At 39.8% G+C, this 20000-nt stretch overlaps 4 protein-coding genes across 5 annotated transcripts in view; 2 read left to right on the top strand and 2 right to left on the bottom strand.

Annotated features, from left to right (window-relative positions):
- LOC138033568 (stomatin-like protein 1) overlaps positions 1-3526 on the bottom strand; it is a 9745-nt gene extending 6219 nt beyond the window's left edge. Inside the window, exons 1-4 of the mRNA XM_068881352.1 lie at positions 3367-3526; positions 3182-3282; positions 2636-2702; positions 1179-1261 (exon numbers count right to left, since the gene is read on the bottom strand). Of these exons, the coding sequence (XP_068737453.1) occupies positions 1179-1261; positions 2636-2702; positions 3182-3282; positions 3367-3442 (327 nt within the window). The 5' untranslated portion in view covers positions 3443-3526. The remainder of the gene's footprint in view (positions 1-1178; positions 1262-2635; positions 2703-3181; positions 3283-3366) is intronic.
- An 89-nt stretch (positions 3527-3615) lies between these two features.
- LOC138033571 (large ribosomal subunit protein uL1-like) lies at positions 3616-14412 on the top strand. Its single transcript, XM_068881357.1, has 7 exons — positions 3616-3913; positions 6403-6483; positions 7229-7297; positions 7705-7819; positions 10739-10839; positions 11389-11470; positions 13737-14412. Exons 1-7 carry the CDS (start codon positions 3626-3628, stop codon positions 13820-13822), a joined length of 822 nt encoding a protein of 273 aa, XP_068737458.1. The 5' UTR covers positions 3616-3625; the 3' UTR covers positions 13823-14412.
- Positions 14413-14552: 140 nt separating this feature from the next.
- On the top strand, positions 14553-17605 carry LOC138033569 (peptidyl-prolyl cis-trans isomerase FKBP14-like). The gene is made up of 2 exons (XM_068881353.1): positions 14553-15961; positions 16656-17605. The coding sequence occupies exons 1-2, from the start codon at positions 15280-15282 to the stop codon at positions 16952-16954; spliced, it is 981 nt and encodes a 326-aa protein (XP_068737454.1). The 5' UTR covers positions 14553-15279; the 3' UTR covers positions 16955-17605.
- The window catches only part of LOC138033570 (hatching enzyme 1.2-like), a 16618-nt gene continuing 14042 nt past the window's right edge, over positions 17425-20000 (bottom strand). For both annotated transcript variants that reach the window (XM_068881355.1, XM_068881356.1), the window contains 2 exons: positions 19887-19958; positions 17425-18076 (listed from right to left, as the gene is read on the bottom strand). In XM_068881355.1, the coding sequence (XP_068737456.1) occupies positions 17844-18076; positions 19887-19958 (305 nt within the window). In that variant the 3' untranslated portion in view covers positions 17425-17843. The remainder of the gene's footprint in view (positions 18077-19886; positions 19959-20000) is intronic.

The raw sequence follows: 20000 nt of genomic DNA, 5'->3' as shown, positions 1-20000 counted from the left end.
TCACAGTTTCATAGCGCTTACCCTAAACACCCATTTTAAATGGCGTTGGACAACAGTTTGTATAAAGTCTAAGCACACCCACTTTCAAAAGGTTTAAGCTTTTGATAATTATCATGATGGTCGATACTTCATGTAAGTGAATTGAGACCAGTGCAATTCATGAATGGAGTGTCATGTGACCATGCGGACTAAAACGGACAAGGTACATGCAATGTAGGTACACAGTCAATTCAGTTCTCATTCGAAATAGTATTTTTTTTTGAGTTAGTCTATTTTAGGGTAGTCCATTGGGTAGTCCATGGACTGGGGGTTAGTCTTTTCAACTCTCCTGCTTCATCTAACAATGCATGCTATCTGTAATCCCTACATCTAACAAGACATACTATGTATTTTTTCATTGGGCGGACTAAACAAGAACAATCAAAATGTCAATTTCTAGTCCTTCCCCATCCTAGCATTGCTCTGTAGCATTTTCTTGTATTTATCTTATCTAGCTGTAGCATTTTTTTCATCAAATGTGCTTTATTTTTTCCTGGCTTTCAAATTACAAATTATTATTACAAGAAAGTGAAGTGCATTCTATTCTAGAGTTTAGCCAATGATTCTTGCAGCCACCTTTTTTTTGTTAGGGTGAATTTATTTCCTTCAGGCCTTGTGTAAAGGTGGTGTGGTCTTGAAAGTGGTTATAACACCCAGGAGGGGGGGTAGCAAAATCCAGCTGAAACTAGCTCTGGTATAGGCTAAGGGTTCCAAGGTCCCAGCGGCACATCCCCACCGAGAAATTCCCAAAGTATTGTTGGGCAGGGTTCCACTCACACTCCTGAAGATGAACAGTGGCTGGAGTTGTCTAACTTACAAACTCCCAAATACGACCCTCTTTCATTTGGTAAATAGCTCATTGTCTTCTGTAAGTCTGGGTTCTTGACCATAATTATATTCTGTTTGAAATGTGTCTATAGGCAATTCCACATGAGTGGTGTTACAAGCAAGATTTTTCAAAAGATGAATTAGTTGGAATTATACCCTGTACCACAAAGTGGACATGTTATAGTGCTCAGAAAATAAAATTCCACTTTGCCGGCGACAGTGGTCGAGGAAAGCCCATGAAATTTAAATAGCTTGATGGCCAAGTGCTGATGCCTATAATAATAAACAAAGTAGCCATGTTCTTTACAGACCTGTTGAGGTGGCACACTAAATGCTCTGGCTCTGGTGTCCACCCTTGTCCATGTGTCAATGCATGGATTAATGAATACAACACCTGCATCAACAAAATATTACATAGAATCAGGAATCAGGAGCTCATCAAGGAAAGCTTCTATCTCCCATACTTAGTCTAGGAGTCAACCCTTCTGCGAGTAGAATTATTTAAAGAATGCCTCCCTTGGGAGATTCAGGTCATGCATATGTTGCAGGGGTTTCATTACGTTTTAAAGTAGAAGGGACCTTGTGATAGAGTAAGCACTGGCACCTCTCTCTCTCTATATATATATTATGGCTTTTGATCTTGGGACCTCCTTAGAGCAAAGGCGGTTAGTGTACTTAGTGTAGACAGGTGCTAGTACCCGGGTCCCAGCTTCTAATAAAACCCCTGTGTTGTATCTCAGTGTCAAGCACAACAACATAATAATATGATCCTTTTTGTGGGGAAAACCTGTTCCTAAAAATAAATTTAATTGGGAAAGGGTTGATTCAAGGAATCAGTGGAGACAGAGGAGGTCCCCTTTGATGAGCTCCTGATGGAATGACTATGAAAGTTCCCCAATACAATAGCAATAGCACTTGCTTCTGTGCAGACACCATCAACCTCCTTTTAACCAAAATAATAAACATTCTTCATGAGACCTATGACATCCAGGTAAATATTTGAACCCTGGAAAGAAATTGAATCCCTTGAAAGAAATTGACCTCCAGCAGCTGAGCCCATTTGTGAGCAGGAGCCTCCATACGTAATATAGTTAAGAGCCATCATCATGGGATTAGATGACATTATTTATAGTTTTAGACTTCCTGCCAAAAATTTGCCACCATGGTTGCTAGCCCTCGTGCAAATGTCCCGAATAAACAAGTTATTACATTAGGTTTGTTTCAATGACCCGCTTTTGGCTTAATGTTGCTGGTTTACCAGTGGCGCCCAGTTTGTGAATCATCACTCAGATGAGTCGCTAGAAAGGCTAAAAATCCACCCAAAGACGAGAGTCAGAAGCTAATTCATTTGAATCACTCTCCTGTTCACTCAAGCTAGAACTGCACGTGTCTGCCATTATTTAACTTAGTTTTGTGCATACTAATGAGGGGTCAATCAATTTCATTCTAAAGTCATTTGTGTTTTTACACGCAAAGTTTTGTGCCAAAAATAGCTTGGTCTACTCCTGTGCTGGGGTAGAAACCCAGTGGGGGAGGGAGAAGCTCCTACTCATAGGTTCCTGCCTCTGGAGAGTTCTGAAATATAATTTATGCAGTTATTTTTTTAAAAATCCATTTATTACCATGGCAAACACTATTCACATTTCTTAGACTACACTTGGTGATTTATGGACTTCCTGGTGTGGAACAAGCCAAAGGTCTTTAATTCTGGTAATTTTGGAGCTGACTGAGAGAATAATGCTCTCTAGAGACAAACTAAAGACAGTACCTGGTCCTTTTGGAGGCAAAAGTCTTCCCAGCCTGAAGATCACAGCTCTCTCAAAGTCCTTTATAACCTGATAAGCAAACAGTATTTTAATAGTTACATGTAGCAGGGGTGTAGCACTTTCAGTTGAATTTCGAAGTGTCTGTTAAATCTTATCAGTGTTCTCCCTTTAATTATTTTTTTTCCTAAACACAGCAGGCCAAAAACAAAATTCGTTCAGAGCATGCGCAATATTTTCCTTCTCCCACAAGTGAAAGTAAGTCACGATTCATTCATTTAAATATCGTTGTATGCACATTCATAAATCGGCTTCCCTTCGCTGAAGGTCAAGCGCATTTAAATCTATTCTGACAATCGAAAGATTGTAGCGTTGGGTCGCCATATAACGAGCGGACCTTTGAAAGACAGTCTCCTCTTTAACTTTACCTTTAGTTGGAAACTACGGAGGATAATTTGCGACGGTGAAATGTACATATCATGAAGCTTCGTGGTTTCCATTCAGTCTCGATCACAGAGGATGCAGGCACCTTAGCTCAATTTTAAATTTACCTTTAGGCAGAAGAAAATTGAAATTGGGAATGTCACAACAAGAAGTAAGCAGGAGGAGATTGAAAACAGACACTCCAAAATGTTCCACTCGGATGGTCGCTCTAAAACGAAAATCGACAAGTTCAAAATAATATAAGTAAACTTCAGAATACAACCACTATCTGAGGGTGAAAAACGCCGTTTACCCGAATTTTTGCTTCCATCGTGATATGCCGCCACTTGATGCTCTGGCAATCGGGTATAAGTGAATGCCTTTGACATGATATTAATGGTTAAGGAACATTCATGGTTTTAAACTCATGAAGAGTGTCGCTCGTCACGAAGAGAAAAACAAACTTCCTTGAAACCGCGCTTTAAGAGGCGTGCGGATGTCCTATTAGGGTAGGTAGATGCGTTATGTATGGGGACATATATTGTACCACATACATTTAGGGTACGTTATGTATGCTGAAACACAAAAAGAAGATGGCGGCCGTAATTCGGCCGATTGGTTGCTGGAGACTTACCATTTCTGGGCCAATTTTGCTCCAAACAAGGACGTTTGTGGCAAATACTAGACGACAGCGTGAAGTAGAAGAACGTAAGCGAAAAGGCGATGTGTTTTTGTTAAATTACAGAACTCCGCCGTGCCACACATTCACCGATGCAATGAGTGCTCTTAGAGCCTATGCTATTAATGGCGAACGTCAAACTGTGGAACTTCAGATGAAGATCAATATGGGCGAGAACAAGGTTAGCCTACCCTAATATGGAGTAGCTGCCTTCACCAAATATCCCATTCTTAAATTTCGTGACAAATGGTCGAAAATTAAAATTGCCATAATAGGTGGTTTGCAACCACTAACCTCTCTTGAAACCCCGGGGGGGGGACTCCTATATGGAACAGACGGGGATGCTCGTCGGAAATTTTGAATTTAACCCCTAAAGGAGACCATCTGGGCGTAGCTCAAGCTTTTTGTGACCCCTAAAGGAGACCAATCTGGGCGTGGCTTAAGCAAATTTTGACCCCTAAAAACAAGTTAAAAAGAAAATTTGACTTCTGTTTCTCTTCGCGTAATTCTGTGTTTCTTTGCGGAACCCTAAACAAGACCTTGGCGGCTTATAATATTGGCGCTTTACCGGGAACACCCTAAGCGAGACCAAAATCCCAAATTTACACCCCTAAGCGAGATAACGAGCATCCCCGTCTGTTTCATATGGGAGTTCCCCCCCCCTGGGCTTGAAACACAAATAACAAGGCTGCAATGTACAATTTCTGGTGGAGAAACAAAAGTGAAAACCACCTTTAGACCTCTTGCGCTTGTTCGTTTTGTAGACCATGTGATGTTACTCTAGGGAACATTAATATTTCTTTCAAATGTCGTCTCATGCACCGGCATATGTTGGCATAACATATGAAAAAAGCAAAAGGAAAATATCCTTGAGAACATCACTAACATCACCTGGTCTAAATTGGGAAAGCAAAATGTACAATCTAAAAAGGTCTATAATTGTGAGCCTTTGCAGGAGAGCAAGTTTATTGCAGTTGCATGAGCATTTGCCTTGCAGCAATGTGTCACCTGCAGGGATATTTTTCAGAATGCCTAACATTATAAAATCGGTATTTGACTGTAACAACTGTGCATAAATTATGCAACAATAACTGAAAGATGACCATTTTAGAAATCTGTGGCATTTAGACCTTATTACTATAGACATGTACTACCATAACAATAATTGAAAGCTAACTGTTCGGCGTTCTGCAAAATACACCTGCCCATGTGTCACACATTCGATTCTTTGTTCACTAGACAAGTAATTGACAAGTAATTTGAGACCCCTGCATGCCAGTTTACTCCCTCTGAAAGCAATGGTCTCGTGTATAAGCCGCACTGCAATATTTGGCCCAAAACTTGAGCAAAAAGGTGCGGCTTATACACGAGTCTTTACGGTATACACTATGCAAATTGTGAACATCTGGCAACTACCCCAGCTGTCCATGGCCATGGATATACAAGCTGTAAACATCTTCTAATAACAATAAATTAGTGGTGATGATGATGATGGTAATAATAATAGTAATAATAATAATAATAATAAATAAATAAATAATGATAATAAAAGTCAGCTTATCTAGTGGAGTGCAAGCTGTGCTCTACTTATTGAGGAGAGTGTGTAGGTAAATCAAATATTGTGGTTGCCACCAAACATTTTAACATTGTACATGGCATGAGAAGAAGTTTTGAAACAGAACTCATTGTTATTTGCAAGAAAAAGCACTTTTAATTTCGAGATAACAACTTAGTGTAGCCCACATGGACCATTAACTAAAGGATTACATGGATTGAACTGGAATGCATCCACACATGTGATATACAATGAACAAACATGGAGGATACAGAGCCCAACACAGCATTTACCAAACAGGTTGGTAACATCTGCTGACAACACTAGTTTCCTTACTGGAGGAACAGTTCAGTAACAAATCTTGGTTTTTGGTAAGAGGCAAAAATGCATTACCCACAGAGATTAGCCTCTCAGTCAGAACAGAGTAGAGAAGCAACTATTTCAACCTGGAAACAAAACCAGGACACATTGGTGAATGGCAAGCGCTCTCACCAATGTGAGAACCTTGCTCTCCTCCAGCACAAAACAACTAAAATTGGTGCATTAGATCTCAGTGATTGTACAATTCACATTAAATTTTAGACATGACCAAGTAGTCCTGAGGTAATAAGGGGGAATGGTAGGGGAGAGTGATGTTATCTTTGGTGAAGCTTAAGTTTAGGTAATGTTTTGAAGTTATTGCGATTTTCATAATTCTGCGGAATTCATCTTCAAGCACCAACAGCCAAACTGCGTTTTAGCTTCTGTCAATCAAACTTCCAACGCCAACCTCAGATGACAAAATCAGTTGATGCGTGACATAACCCACCAATCAGCATCTTTGGTTCCCACGGTACATTCATACATTCAAACTCAACGCTCATGGAAAGTGATGGAATCTGTACGAATCTCTTTTTACTGAAGAATTTCTAAGAACATATCATAATCTTATGGTGTTCGAACTGTGAACTAAACAAAAACTCCAATTGTTTATTCACTTTTCGGAGGTGGAGGCGATCTTCCTGGCTATGTTTGGAAATTTGATTGATGGAAGCCAAAATGCAGTCTGCCGCTTGGTGCTTAAGGTAAGATTCCGCAGATTTATGAAAATTTCATTAAGTAATTTTTTGCTTTAGAACAAGATCAATCCTTTCCATGGTATGATGATGCTTCCAAAACCGTATGGTAAAGAAAGGAAGGTGTTGGTTTTTGCCAAGGTAATAAGTGGTAATTAACAAATATGTGTAAGAATGCTAATAAAGTCCTAACTGTTAATACCAAATGATTGGAATGCTGGAATGATTATCACATAGAACTTTAAATTAAGCAACTGCTACAAGAAGGGTGAATAAATTCAAAGCTTGAATGTGGCTTGAACTTATCACTATGAAATGCACAGTAAACTGCTTCAGTTGTACATTAACTAGGCAATCAAGGCCACCGAGTAATTGGCAATAACGAGTTTGTCTTGCATCCTGTGAAAAGAGAATGTTTTTTTAAACGAAAGATCATCGCAGGGAAAAGTTTAAACTGTGGCAAAGAAGCTTGGCTTGCTCTAGATGGAAAGCATTGATGTTGCAATAATAATGTTGTTCTGCACATTGTCCTATTATGATTTCTATTGTTTCAAATGGCTATTATGGGATGCCCAGGGGGCAAATACATATTAATTTGCTCCCTGAGCATCCCATAATGTCTTTTGAAACAATAGAAATCAAAATGGCCACCGTATCTGCAAAAAGGTCTATTGTGAATTTGTTTGTACCCCACAAGATGTGAGAATACAATGGAAAAAAATATTAGACATGCAGATATGAGGAAATTTTTAAGCAGAAGATCAATGGAAGCTAGGTATCAACTTAAGCTATTGCAAAGGTGCATGAGAAAATAAATCTAGAAAGTTTTAATATATGGCTACTGCTGACTTTTGAGTAAGCTAATACTTTATGCTGTTAATTTCAGGGCGAAGCTGCTGAAGCTGCAAAAGAAGCTGGTGCAAACATTGTTGGTGGCGAGGATCTCATTAAGCAGGTGCAGTAATGAAAGCTTTCAGCTTCTTTCAAGGCTCCTAATTTTTTTTTAGAATTAGCAGTGACACCATGGTTTTAGTAATGTTTTGCAAACTTTTTGTTTGATTATTTTTTTGGCAACTTTTTTATTTTCCATCCAGCATTCTAATGATGAATGTGACCCAATAAAAATGATTAGCCAGTTCTGCTTCAGTGATTGACAACAATGACAGTCAAAACCATTTATTGTAATTTAGGATTCAAAGTCTGCCTCTTCAAGAAAAGCTCAGCAATTTCTCTGTTAAAATAATGATTGCCCCAGAGTTCTTTTGTGTTTGGCTTGTGCTGACATCCTTCTCAAATTCAGTTAGACTCCAGCAATCTTGTTTAGACTTGCTGATACTAAAAACATCTTATTTTTATTTGAAGGTAGCTGATGGTGAGGTGACGGACTTTCATCAAGTGCTGTGCACCTTGGAATTTCTGAATCAAATGAGACCATTGCAGAATATACTGAGGGAAAAAATGCCAACAACAAGACGAGGTTAAAAAAAACAAGAGACCTATTCGACTAACTTAATGTTGTACCCAATTCAAATCTCCTGGGATTAAGATTATTTGTAATTGTATTTGCATGATAATGTAGCATCAATATTTTAATGATATGGATCCGAAATACCTGGAACAAAAAGTTTTATTCCCAAAGGGTTTGAATTGGGTACAACATTGAGTTAGCTGATTAAGTCTATTCATGTTGCATTATTTTTACTTCTTGGATTCATCTGGCATGGACATGAACCCACAACTCCCTTCTTGGCAGACTGCAGGCACCTTCTGCCATCAGGTCAATATTAGTCTTTCAACTGACAAGCAAAAATCACGGATCCTACACTACAGGCCTTCTGATAATGCGCAATTAAAAGACAAAAATTGTGCTAAATTTCAAGGGCAAGTTATGCAATAAGGAAGGACTATTGTACGATTTTTTTCCTGAGCTATTTTATGCTTGTTTTACTAAAAACATTCCACCATATTGATAACATTTTTAAGCAACCTGAACAAGACCAGTAAAACTGGTCGAAACGTGGGTTTTAAAGTGCCCCTAACCCCAAAATGTTTTTTTCGCTAAAATGAATCTTTGCACCTGTTCGAAACGCATTTCAGTAATTTTTTCCTTTTTCTAACAAATTCTGCCATTTTATAGGCTTCGAAAGTTGCGAAAATCCAAACATCTTTTGTTCACGACCGAGTCAGAAGGGGAGTGGGTCTATTCCTGATGTGACGTCACAATCTAATTTGCATGCATGTTTACAAAGAGTTAATGCAATGTAAATCAGTTTGTGACGTCACATCAGGAATAGACCCACTCCCCTTCCGACTCGGTCGTGAACAAAAGATGCTTGGATTTTCGCAACTTTCGAAGCCTATAAAATGGCAGAATTTGTTAGAAAAAGGAAAAAAAATGCCGCAATGCGTTTCGAACAGGTGCAAAGATTCATTTTAGCGAAAAAAACATTTTGGGGTTAGGGGCACTTTAACGGATATTTTAACCTCAGAAAATCCCAGAAACAATTCAAATTTTAATTTTTATAGAGATCAGAGGTGAAAGGTTCAGGAATACGATGTTCTCAGAGTACTTACAATTTCTGAGTATTAATAGAGCCTCGAATAATTAGCCTTACTCATCTTGAAATTGAGTGTCCCAGTTGCATGGATATCTTTCTTTCAATAATGGGTGCAGTCTCAGGAGGGGTTTCTTAGTTTTTCCCCTCAATACCAATTCCCTTGTCTTAGTTAGGTTTAATTTCATGCGATTCATACTTGACCAAAGTTCAATATTTTGAATTTCACTGACTGATGAGTCATCAGGCAAGTTTGGCTCAATATTGGAATACTCAAGGTAATATCATCTGCATACTTAAAGACGGTGCCTACTATTGTTATTGCGCATACGTTCTGTGCATCTTGAGATACTCAGATTTCCTATGGGTGGTGCTTTCTAATACAAGGATATTTTTGTGCAGTTTAAAACTATGCGGAGAAAGCAGAACTTAGCAATTTTTCTTGGTATCCAAAAAGAAATTTGGGGGACCATGCATTTTTCAGAGATAATTAAGCTTCAGTTTGGAAAAGAACACCATATATTGCTTTGTGTTTACAACTTTTCACAACTATTGTTGATTAATTATCTTGATTTTCTTTTTGAATTTCAGTAACACTTCTTGAGATCTGCTTTTCCTGCATATCCAAAACCACACAAAAATGTCTTTGAATTAGTAGGCATCATCCTTAATAAGCAGGTTTGTGTCTGGATTGACAACATTGATGTCATTAACCATAATGGAGAACTACACTGGGCCTGAGACAGTGCCCTGTGGAACACTTCTGTCAATTTCAACAAACTTTCTGATGACACCATCGACTTCAACTCTCTGTTTATGACCTCTCAAAAAATTAATTATCCAATTAATAACATAAGGGTTAATATTCTATGACTTGTGCTTATTACGTACAATCTGGTTTCAAGATACAAAATCAAAAGCCTTTAAATTACTAAAATCAAAAGAATACACTTTAACAAAGTCTGCACCTTTGTCCAACCAATGGTGAAGTTCACATAATTTAAGGAGGGCCATTGTGGTCTAATGTCCCTCCTTATAGGCAAACTGGTTGGACCCAATCGATGACTGCAAGGTAACAGATATTTCTTGTTTGTAAACAAGGCTCTCAAAAATTATCATAGCTATATTTGTAAAGGCCTGGCCAAACACTGGCAACATTTCAACGCAACATCTTGCAACATTGTTGCATGATGTTGCGACATGTGTTGCACGGGGTGGCCAAACGCATGCAACATTTTCATCATTTTCAACGCAACAAGTCAATGTTCATGTGCCCCAGGCCCCTGGCACGCAAGAAGTGGACCTAACACGCATGCACTAGTGCAACAATGTCGCATGAACGTGGCCAAACGACAACAACATCATGCAACATCCAAAATGTTGCACGAAACATTTGATCGTTTTCAAATTTGATCTAACATCATCCAACATATCGCAACAGGGTGGCCAAATACATGCAACATGTTGTGTCCAACATTGTTGCAAGATTTTGGGTTGAAATGTTGCGAGCATTTGGCCAGGCCTTAAGGGAGATGGCTACTGTATGTGAGTAGAGAGCAGTGAGTAGTGATATGTATTTAAATGAGATGAGAGTTGGGTGTTTTGATGGCTGAGGTACGAGAGCCAATCACGATGCTGATGAAGTTGTGATTAAATTTCCCACCAATGAATTGCGTGACATTTCTTTTTACTTCCAATATCTTCGCAATGTGTGACCGCTGGTTAACATGGCATGCTAAAATCCAAGTATGAGGCACCGCTGCATTATGAATTAACCATGGGAAATGGCATTTGCCATGGTTTGTGTACAGTAACCTCACCTTATGTTGTTGTATTTCAAGGAACTGCTTCTGATGACATTGTTGCTGCTATTAAGGCTTACAAACAAGGTCACCCATACAGATGTGACCGACATGGCCACATGAACATAGGAATAGGAAAGGTAAGCCAACATCAGGGATGGTGCAGTGGTGAGAGCACTCGCCTCCTTCCACCAATGTGGCCCAGGTTCGATTCCTGGACCTGACGCCATAAGTGGGTTTAGTTTGTGTTGGTTCTCTCCTCTGCTTCGAGGGTTTTTCTCCGGGTTCTCCGGCTTTCCCCCCTCAGCAAAAACCAGCATACAGCTGATTCCAGTTGGCTGTGCTCAAAGGTCACACGTGGACCATATAGCAACTGCCAGAGGCGCCATTGTATGCTTTCGGTTCGACCTTGTTGAGGTGCGTTGTTGCTGTACTTTGCGACGGGGATTAGCCTTGAAAATAATTATTATAATTATTGTACTCATCTCTTACAAATCATTTCACAAATGAGTGTTTTTCATTTTAACTTCAAGAATATTAATTTTGTAGTTCGAGGTGTTTGTCAGTCAGCATCAATGGGATTGAAGCCGGCTGAATTGTTCAGGTGTCTGAAGTTGTCCAGATAAATATGAGGATCATTTCACTCTTTCATAAATAATTGTGCTTGTATTGACCCTTTTTTTTGTCAGCTCAACTTCACTGATGCTGAAGTAAGAAATAATGCGCTCGCTGTTATATCTGCAGTCAAGTCTTACAGAGTAGCTAAAAAAGGTAAGCATCTCTTATTACAAAGACTACCTTTTTGGCATCCTAGCACAGTTGACCTCGATTTTTTTTTACAGTGAACATAGATCTTTTTTCTCGTGCAAACAATTTTGAGATTTCTCAAATTCAGATATCATGCACCACTCAAATGATGTTTTGAAAAGTCATTGAAACTAGCAGGCATTATTTTTTTCCAATGGTATAACTAGTGAGAATCGTGGGTCGAATCCTTCGTTAACATTACATACTGTTTTGCTTTCATGTCAACATAGAAAATCTGCGCCGCAAAGTAGCAAAGACAAGGCATGTCTCTCTAACGTGCAATGTTGTGGAACTTTCGTTTTGCTTTCATTTACGGATTTTCTTTCTTCGCTCAAAAGCCAATTTGCTGAACTTGAACCCCGTTCACCTGAATGAAAGTCTATTCGCCCAAACTATGTCACATATTCTAAGAAATATTTTAAATGGTGAATGTTGAATGTAAATGCTTTGCTTAAAATGGAAGTGCACTTAGCTATCAAGCTAGGTCACAGGCACCTCACTTTTAATAATCTGAAAGAAACAATCCAAATTTAACAGAAACATGATTAAGAATCCCAATTGGCTGGAGGCAACCAGTTGGTTATTTACAAAGAATGTAGGTTGTGTCGCCCCATCGCCTTGTTGCCCCGATTTACGTCGCCCCAAGCTAACCCTAACCGGTTACAGATCCTAGCTAACCCTAACCCGAGACTTAAGTTGGGGCGACAAGGCGATGGGGCGACACAACCTGACACCATTTCCAAAGCATGGTGGAGTTGTATCAGGGAAAACAAATTCAAACCAGAGGTGAGAACAGGATCTGAACCCGGGGAAACAGCATGAAAACTCAACGCCCTTATACCACTGGACCACGCCGCCAGGTCGCAGTTATTAACATTAACTTGGTAGTAACGAAGGGAGAGCTTTGTTTATGATAAAATCGCAATTCAGGGAAAGATCACACCGGCCAGTATTTGTACATCGATAAAACTTAAAGCTTTGTTTGTTCTGTGTTCTGTTATCAAAAATACATTGTTTCGCGAATTCGAATCGAAATAGTTAAAATTCGGGGAAGGATTACGCTGGTCTGTATTTGCATATGAATAAACTTTGAATGTTGTTTACTCTTAGTAGTTGTGTAGCTTGCGAGCAGGCTCTCCGAGGGACTGGGGTTGGGGGTAGAATGAGAGAGAGAGTCTACTCGCAGGCTATAGTTGTGTTATTAGGGAGCTTAAGCAACGACAACGGCGACGGCAACGAGAACGTCACAAATTTGCATATTTGGTAGGCAAAAACAATAGCTTTGCACGCCCTGCACGTGTGTTTTTCACTTTTGTCCATTTCTTTGCCGTCGTCAGCAAAACTACAACGTGAAACAGCCAAATTTGAGGTTTTATGGACAACGTCATTACTTGAGGATAAATTTTCATTTCCTGCCCTAAATTGAGCGCCGTTCCTACCAGCGTCATTTTTGAGGAACTAACACACCCCCGTCATATTAAAAAAGTTGAAATAGTAACGAAGCGATTACAACAACGCGAATTTATATTTTGAGATGACGTTCTCGTTGCCGTCGCCGTTGTCGTTGCTTAAGCTCCCTATTACTTATCGGGCGAAACGACCAGCTTCCTGGACAAACATGTTCGAAACAGGAAACCGCAGATTTTTTCTGCCCCATGCTTTGTCCAAATTTTCCCAAGAATGGCTCATGACCTAAAATGCCAATAAACAGTTAAAGCAAATAGAAATACTATTAAGAAAGACTTCTATTTGATCATCGCAGTTAGAACGTCACATTGCCATGTTGGCATCCTATACGGGTTTATGACAAAGTCGCAAAATGACCAGCTCATTAAATTATTATTGATAGAGCACTGCACCGGTGTGGAGAATTCAAAGCCTGCTAAAGACAGAATATTTTTCAGTTTCTCGCTTCGTTACTGCCAAGGTAGTGTTAATAACTGCGATATTTTAAAAAATTCACAACATATTTCCACGTCGATAAAAATGGCTGGGGATCTTGAAAACAAGATAGGCAAACAGCTCCTTATAAAATATCACGGACATGTTGCCTTTAAAGGGTATGTTGTGGCGCAATTTACAAAAAACAAGATGCTTATTTGTTCAAGGTATCGTACCTTAACAGTTTAGTGTTATTTCTTGTTTGATTTACAAAGTAAAAAAACCATTCGAATTAATTTCCATTTAGTATTAAAACATAACTTTTTGTCTTGCTATATGCATTTTCTAGGAAAATTCTTTGAGAAAATGAGGCTTTCATCTACAAATGGACCTGGATTTTGCTTGATCATGGATGAACTTCTTGGGTTATCATGAAATGCTAATTCATTGTTCCTGGTAAAGATTTTATTGAAGGCTATGGTTTCTCCTTTGTGTTACTGACACAGACGACAAAACATAAAAGGGAAAAAACGACAAAGTAATACTGAGTCAAAGAACAATGACACAAGCAATCGTTACCCCATCGTAAAAAGGCGATCCTCAGCTAATAGACCTTTTGCAACTAACGACCACATGGTACAAAATCCGCCATGCTGGAGGGCAAGCTCATTATTATTCCCCCACTGGGACATTAAAACAAAGAGACCTGAACCAGTCAAGCTTGACTTGCCTTTGTTTTAATGTCACAGTGGGGGAATAATAATGAGCTTGCCCTCCAGCATGGCGGATTTTGTACCATGTGATCGTTAGTTGCAAAAGGCCTATTACATCATGCTGTTGTTCTGTGCTCCGGGATCAATCATGGACCCTAGAGCGGCTTTTAAAGGAGCGTCATCTGTGATTTCGGCCCGTTTAGTTCCTTTGGGTAGAAGGAAGGTACTTCTTTACTTTCTTGTATAGTTTAAATTCGGGGAAAGATTACGCTGGTCTGTATATGCATATGAATAAAATTTGAATTTTGTTTACTCTTATTTAGTAGGAATCAGGGCTTGTAGCAACAGCAAGGCATCGAATTTAAATTCTGATGGAATACGGTGCAATACGCTGGTAAGAAAAATGATAAGCCAGTTGCTTAGCAACCGACCGGTGTTACTTTCGAAGGTTCGGATCCAGCCTGTTGCTCGATCGTTGGTCTTTTGGCCAATTGCCAAGCAACCAATTATTGACGGTGCCCACTAATTGGCTACTAACACTCTTTATTGTGTCTCTTGGGAATCGGGCAGCTGGGAAAGGAAACCAGGAATACGGTATATTATTATATGGCTTGTGTTTGTAGCCGATATATCGCGCGCTCTGATTGGCTAATTGTGACTGAATTGTAGGGCATTATTCTCCCGTAATCCCCACGGGCCGATTACGGTCTTGCAAAAACAAAGCAAAAGGTAATTAAAAAGCCATATAATAAACTACTTACGAACCGAGCTAGCTCGAGCCGTACTGGGGAATATTGGCCCTTGGTCGTTTTTGTACGGACCTCGGGCCAATATTCCCCAGTACGGCCCTCGCGCACGGTTAGTAAGAAGTTAATACTGCAACCGTTGATAGCATTGAAACTGTGCCGATGGAAGGATCAACAATTTAGCTAGTGAAAAGGCGATCTCCAGTGCATAGCTCCATAATAGAAAATCTCCATATTGTTTGAACGGTGAGACTAGTTGGCCAATCAGAATGGGAGACACGTGTTTTGGATATAATCCTCCCAAGATGCGGGCTGTTAACCAGCTATACTTACCTGCAAATATGTCAACATACCACCTGTTTGAAAGAGCACAGGCCGTGTAGTCTAAACTCCCAATAACCTGTTATTGTTCATTTAACATAACATCGGAGCCATGGAAAGAACTCTGCAAGTTGTTTTGTTGTTTTGCTTTGTGGCCCTATGCCTTACAAAAAGCCATCACGATTCGAGTGAACATGTTGGCCAATCAGAGCCAGAGGCGACATTTAAAACGAACAAAGGGGCTAAAAATGGTGAGGATGACGACGCCAAAGTTGAAGTTGTTCACGAAGCGAAGGATGAATCATCAAAGAAAAACAACGATGCTGATGGAGTGGAAGCGAAGAAGAAAAGCGACGAAGAAAATAAAAACAAGATGACGGAAGATCACGACGATTTTGATGATGACGATGATGATGATGATGACGATGATGATCATGAAAACGACGAACATGAAGAACACGAAGAAGGAGAAGAACACGACGAGGACGAAGAGGAAGATCCAAACGCAAAAATCGAAATTCATGATCTTTTCACGCCAAAGGACTGCGTGAACAAGTCCAAAGCTGGCGATCTTGTAGTAATTCATTACAAGGGTTGGATGGACGATGGTAGATTGTTCGATACTACAATTGACCCTTCCAAGGGATATATGCCGTTTGAGTTCGTCCTTGGAACAGGGACAGTCATCAAAGGCTTCGAGAGGGGAGTGCGGGATATGTGCGCTGGACAGAAAAGAGAAATTGTTATACCACCATCACTTGGCTACGGCAAGAAAGGTGCTGGAGAAATTCCAGGTAAACGAGATTTTTGTTTAAATTTCCCTTATTTTCAGGCTCAGGAAATATGGCCGTTTTTATTTTTCGAGAAAAAAAAAGTTTACGGAATTTACAAGTGAAAACAGTCGTGAACTTTTTTATTGAAATGTTACTCCGTAACACCCGATTTACAAGATAAAAAAAGAAAGAGCCAGTTTCAAACCATATAATGACAGGGACCTTTTGTTTCTCGAAACAAATTCGTGAATTTTTTATGAGAATATAGAGTAAAACACGAGTCGTTTTTCCACTGGCTAAACTCATCGTGAATAATTGATGCAACGGATGGCGAAGACAAAATAAGTCGTGATGGTTTGCCTTGATCTAGACTAGACATCAACAGCACATTTCGTTAATAAGTTCTTTGTGCTTACGGTCACGGTAATTTTCATGTCCATGAACGGGTATGACTTTGAAATTAAAAGTTCTTTCTGCAACTGACCCTCTACGGCAAGAATATCAAACGTCATGCGTATAAGATTTTTTGAGAGAGATTTTCCCTCCCAGTAAACCTAGTCCAATTTTCTTTCATTTTAAAGATGTGTGGGAAATAAATTATTGGCCGCGAGTTATATGAAGACGTATTCCGAGGATAGCATTGCCTGACGTAGCTTTGCAGAATGACGTATTTTGTGCGATTTCTAATAAATACGTGTTTTTATGTTTACTTTAGGGAACACAACCCTAACATATGAGCTGGAGATGTTCGATATTCGAGCCCCTCCACCTCAGGCAGATATGTTCTCGCACATCGATACAAATGGGGACAAAGTGTTGTCCAAGAAAGAGGTGTCAGTTTACATGAGGTCCCAAGCACAAGCCCAAGGGATGCCTGTACACGACAAGAAATGGAAAAAGCACCACAAAATGATGGTAGCGAACATATTTGAACATGAGGATAGCGATGAAGATGGCTCTATCTCTCATGATGAATTTAGTGGTCCAAAAATGATTTATCACGACGAGTTTTAAAGCGGGATCGATCTGAGCTAACCTGCGACCAGGCTCCATTTTTTTCGTTATGCGAAGGGACGACAAAAAATACAAATTTTAGCCGACATAAGAGGACATGATAGCGATGCTTAATTGGGCCTGATCGCAGGTTAGATCTGAGCCCAAGAAACCAAAGGCTTTATTCTTGTTGACCGAGTACTGGAACGAGCATGTGGCGAAAGCCCTTTATCAGCCTTCATTTCATGCCCGTCTCAGTGCAGCCATGGACTCTTCAGCATCCAATGGCGCGCGCTTGCGAGTAGCTCCAAGCCTGTGTAGCGCAAACTGGGCCTACTTTTGTTAAGAGCAGGGTAAGCATAAAGCCAGGGTTTGATGTGAACTCTAAACTGGTTGGTTGCTATAGTATTTAACCCGGTTTAGCGTTCGTTGACCATGAATTGTTAGCCCGTCTGTTGAAATATCAGCCCATATAATCAACGCCCACAAAATGAAGTTAAAATTCAAATTTTAATTTGCTTGAATTAAGATCGTTCAACATATGTTTTTCATCCTTTGAGAATTTTATAAAAAGAATGAACATCAAACACAACGGGAATGAATTGTCAGGAAAAAAAGGTTTCCGACTGTAACTAAAATATGTTTGTGTATTAAAGCAAACGTTAATAGCCTTAACTAAAGTGAGGTGAGCTTTGGCCGGCGGAAAACTGAGTGCCATCAAACTGTAATTGGCCAATCGCAATAGACCCAGACAATTATGAGTTTGTACTTTGCTTTTGTGTCCTTTTGCCTTCGATTGGCTGAAAAAGTGACGCCAATTTTATTTTAAGCCAATAGGAAGGCATAGCAATGTCAACTAAAACAATCACCAAAAACCCTCGGCAAATAATTGAAACCGCTGTACTGTAAATTAGGGGTTACAGTCATACAGAGCATTGATCTCAAAAATATCGTTTTTCGTCAAAGTTCCTCGCAGTTGTCCTCCAAGCTTCACCCAGGGTCGCCCTCGTGCGATAATTGTTGGCTTCTTACCATCAATTGAGAACAAATATCTGTCGTAATGCATCACTGAATCAAAGTCGTATGGTAGGCCGAGAGAATCCACCTTGCCATGGTCGTACTTTTTGAAGTTTTTTCTTGCACCTACAGATGAAAAAGAAACTGATTACACTGTCACTGTGCTTGGAGTTGGGGTTTGAGTGTGAAAACCCTACTTTCAAATTAATGAGCAAATGCCCTATTTCAATTTCGAAACCAATCCAGCCTCCCGTGCAACCTTAAAAGAAGCGCTGGAAGTATTCGTTACTCTTATTGGCCGGCCTTCCGGCCTTTCTGGGGGGGTGGGCTGAAGGGCGGAGTCCCGAGGGAACAGCCGGCGGAATGCGGGATCTGTTCGATGGCGGAAAGCGGGAGGTTAATTCAAAAGGCAAGCATTCGTTATTCATCGAACTCAGCAAAGTTTTTTTAAATCTGTGTTAACAGTGTTGAGATGCTTAAAAGTGGGACGGTTTTTTTTTATGCGAGAAAACGAAAAATAACTTTCCGGGCTAAAAGTAGGATTAGTTTCGTTGAAATCAGTCTGTCACCAACAAAGCTCTTTTGGTCTCCCGGGACAATATGGCCGCCGTGTGACAAGGGCGAATTAAAGCACTCGTTCTAGATTCCCTGCGTCTGAACATTTAAACAAAATGGCGATTGCTGTGGTTGATTTTGATGCTTATGTCGACGTTGGTTTTCACTAGCATTAAGGACGGTGCTTACTAGGTCAAAGGTACTTTTGCGCGGTTTACTGAATATGCGGGAAAAGTGTTGTTAAAATCCAAAAAGAAAATTGGGGGCAACCAAGCATTTTTCGAAGATAAGTAATGAATATATTTATAAAAATTTCCTTTTTGGATACCAAGAGAACTTGCTAAGTTCTGTTTTCTCCGCATAGTTTTGAACCGCAGAAAAATATCCCTGTATTAATAGGCACCGCCGATAAGAAATCCGAGTATCTCGAGATGCGCAGAACGCCGATGCACAATAACAGTAGTAGGGACCGTCCTTAATTTCTCATGCTTGTGCTTGCGTCGCTAGTGAAAACCAGGCTTTAGGAGTGAAGACCATGATAAACAGGAAGGTCTCCGACAGGGAGATATACATACTTAATTGACTCAGGTATATTAAGGACTGGGTCATCTAATCCGTTGTCAAAAATGAGGGGCTAATCAATCTTGAAAATGATTCAAACAGTTTGGACAAAACTTAGTGAAAGGTTACCTTCCCACTTAACAGATAACTTAAGATTTTTGTTTTACTTGAAATACGTAACGTGACCAAATAACAGACCACTTCCGGTTTAATTTTGAAAGCTTTAGCAGAGAGGGAAAAACGTTGCTTTATCAACGTTTTGTTCTGTAGTTTTACTACCTACCCAAGAACCGTACCCATTGTAATTGGAACGGTTGTCAAACCGTGCTGAAAGGCTGTTTAATTAGTATGTATAAAGGTACATTAGTGACAGTTCTTTTGTCACGTGACTTGGACACGCATTCCAATTACATTGGGTATGGTACTTGGGTAAGTAAGTAGCAAGACTATGCAATGAACTGTTGTTAACAACTGACCCATTCCTTGATATACCTGAGGACCACGCCCCATAGGGAGTTTTCAGGGCCAATGAAACAAAATCAAAGAACGGACAGCACAGAAAGACAACGACTGTTAAAAAGTCCCCAACTGACCGGAGGCAAACCATTTGGCTATTTACAAGTGCAGCTGATAGTAATATTTGAACCAGGGACGACCGGGATCAAATTCAATAAGTGGTCAGAAAGGGTCTTGAACCTGGGATCTCCGAATCTCAAGACATATCCTTGGGAGATAAGACTGCCCCTTGTGAAGAACTATTTTCTGTGCATCTTAGTAATGTATGTCTGTGCAATAGGTGCTTCATCAGTATTAATTATACCTGGCTGAATGTTATTCCATAAAACTTCCACGTATTTATCTCTGTCATGTCTACTTTGCTCGTGCCAGATTCCTGTTTTTGAAAGAAATAATAGATTACCGTGTGTCTAAAAAT

This window comes from Montipora capricornis, chromosome 14 (genome assembly GCF_036669925.1).
Source record: "Montipora capricornis isolate CH-2021 chromosome 14, ASM3666992v2, whole genome shotgun sequence".
NCBI lineage: Eukaryota > Metazoa > Cnidaria > Anthozoa > Scleractinia > Acroporidae > Montipora > Montipora capricornis.
This window is presented reverse-complemented; position numbering and strand designations above follow the sequence as displayed.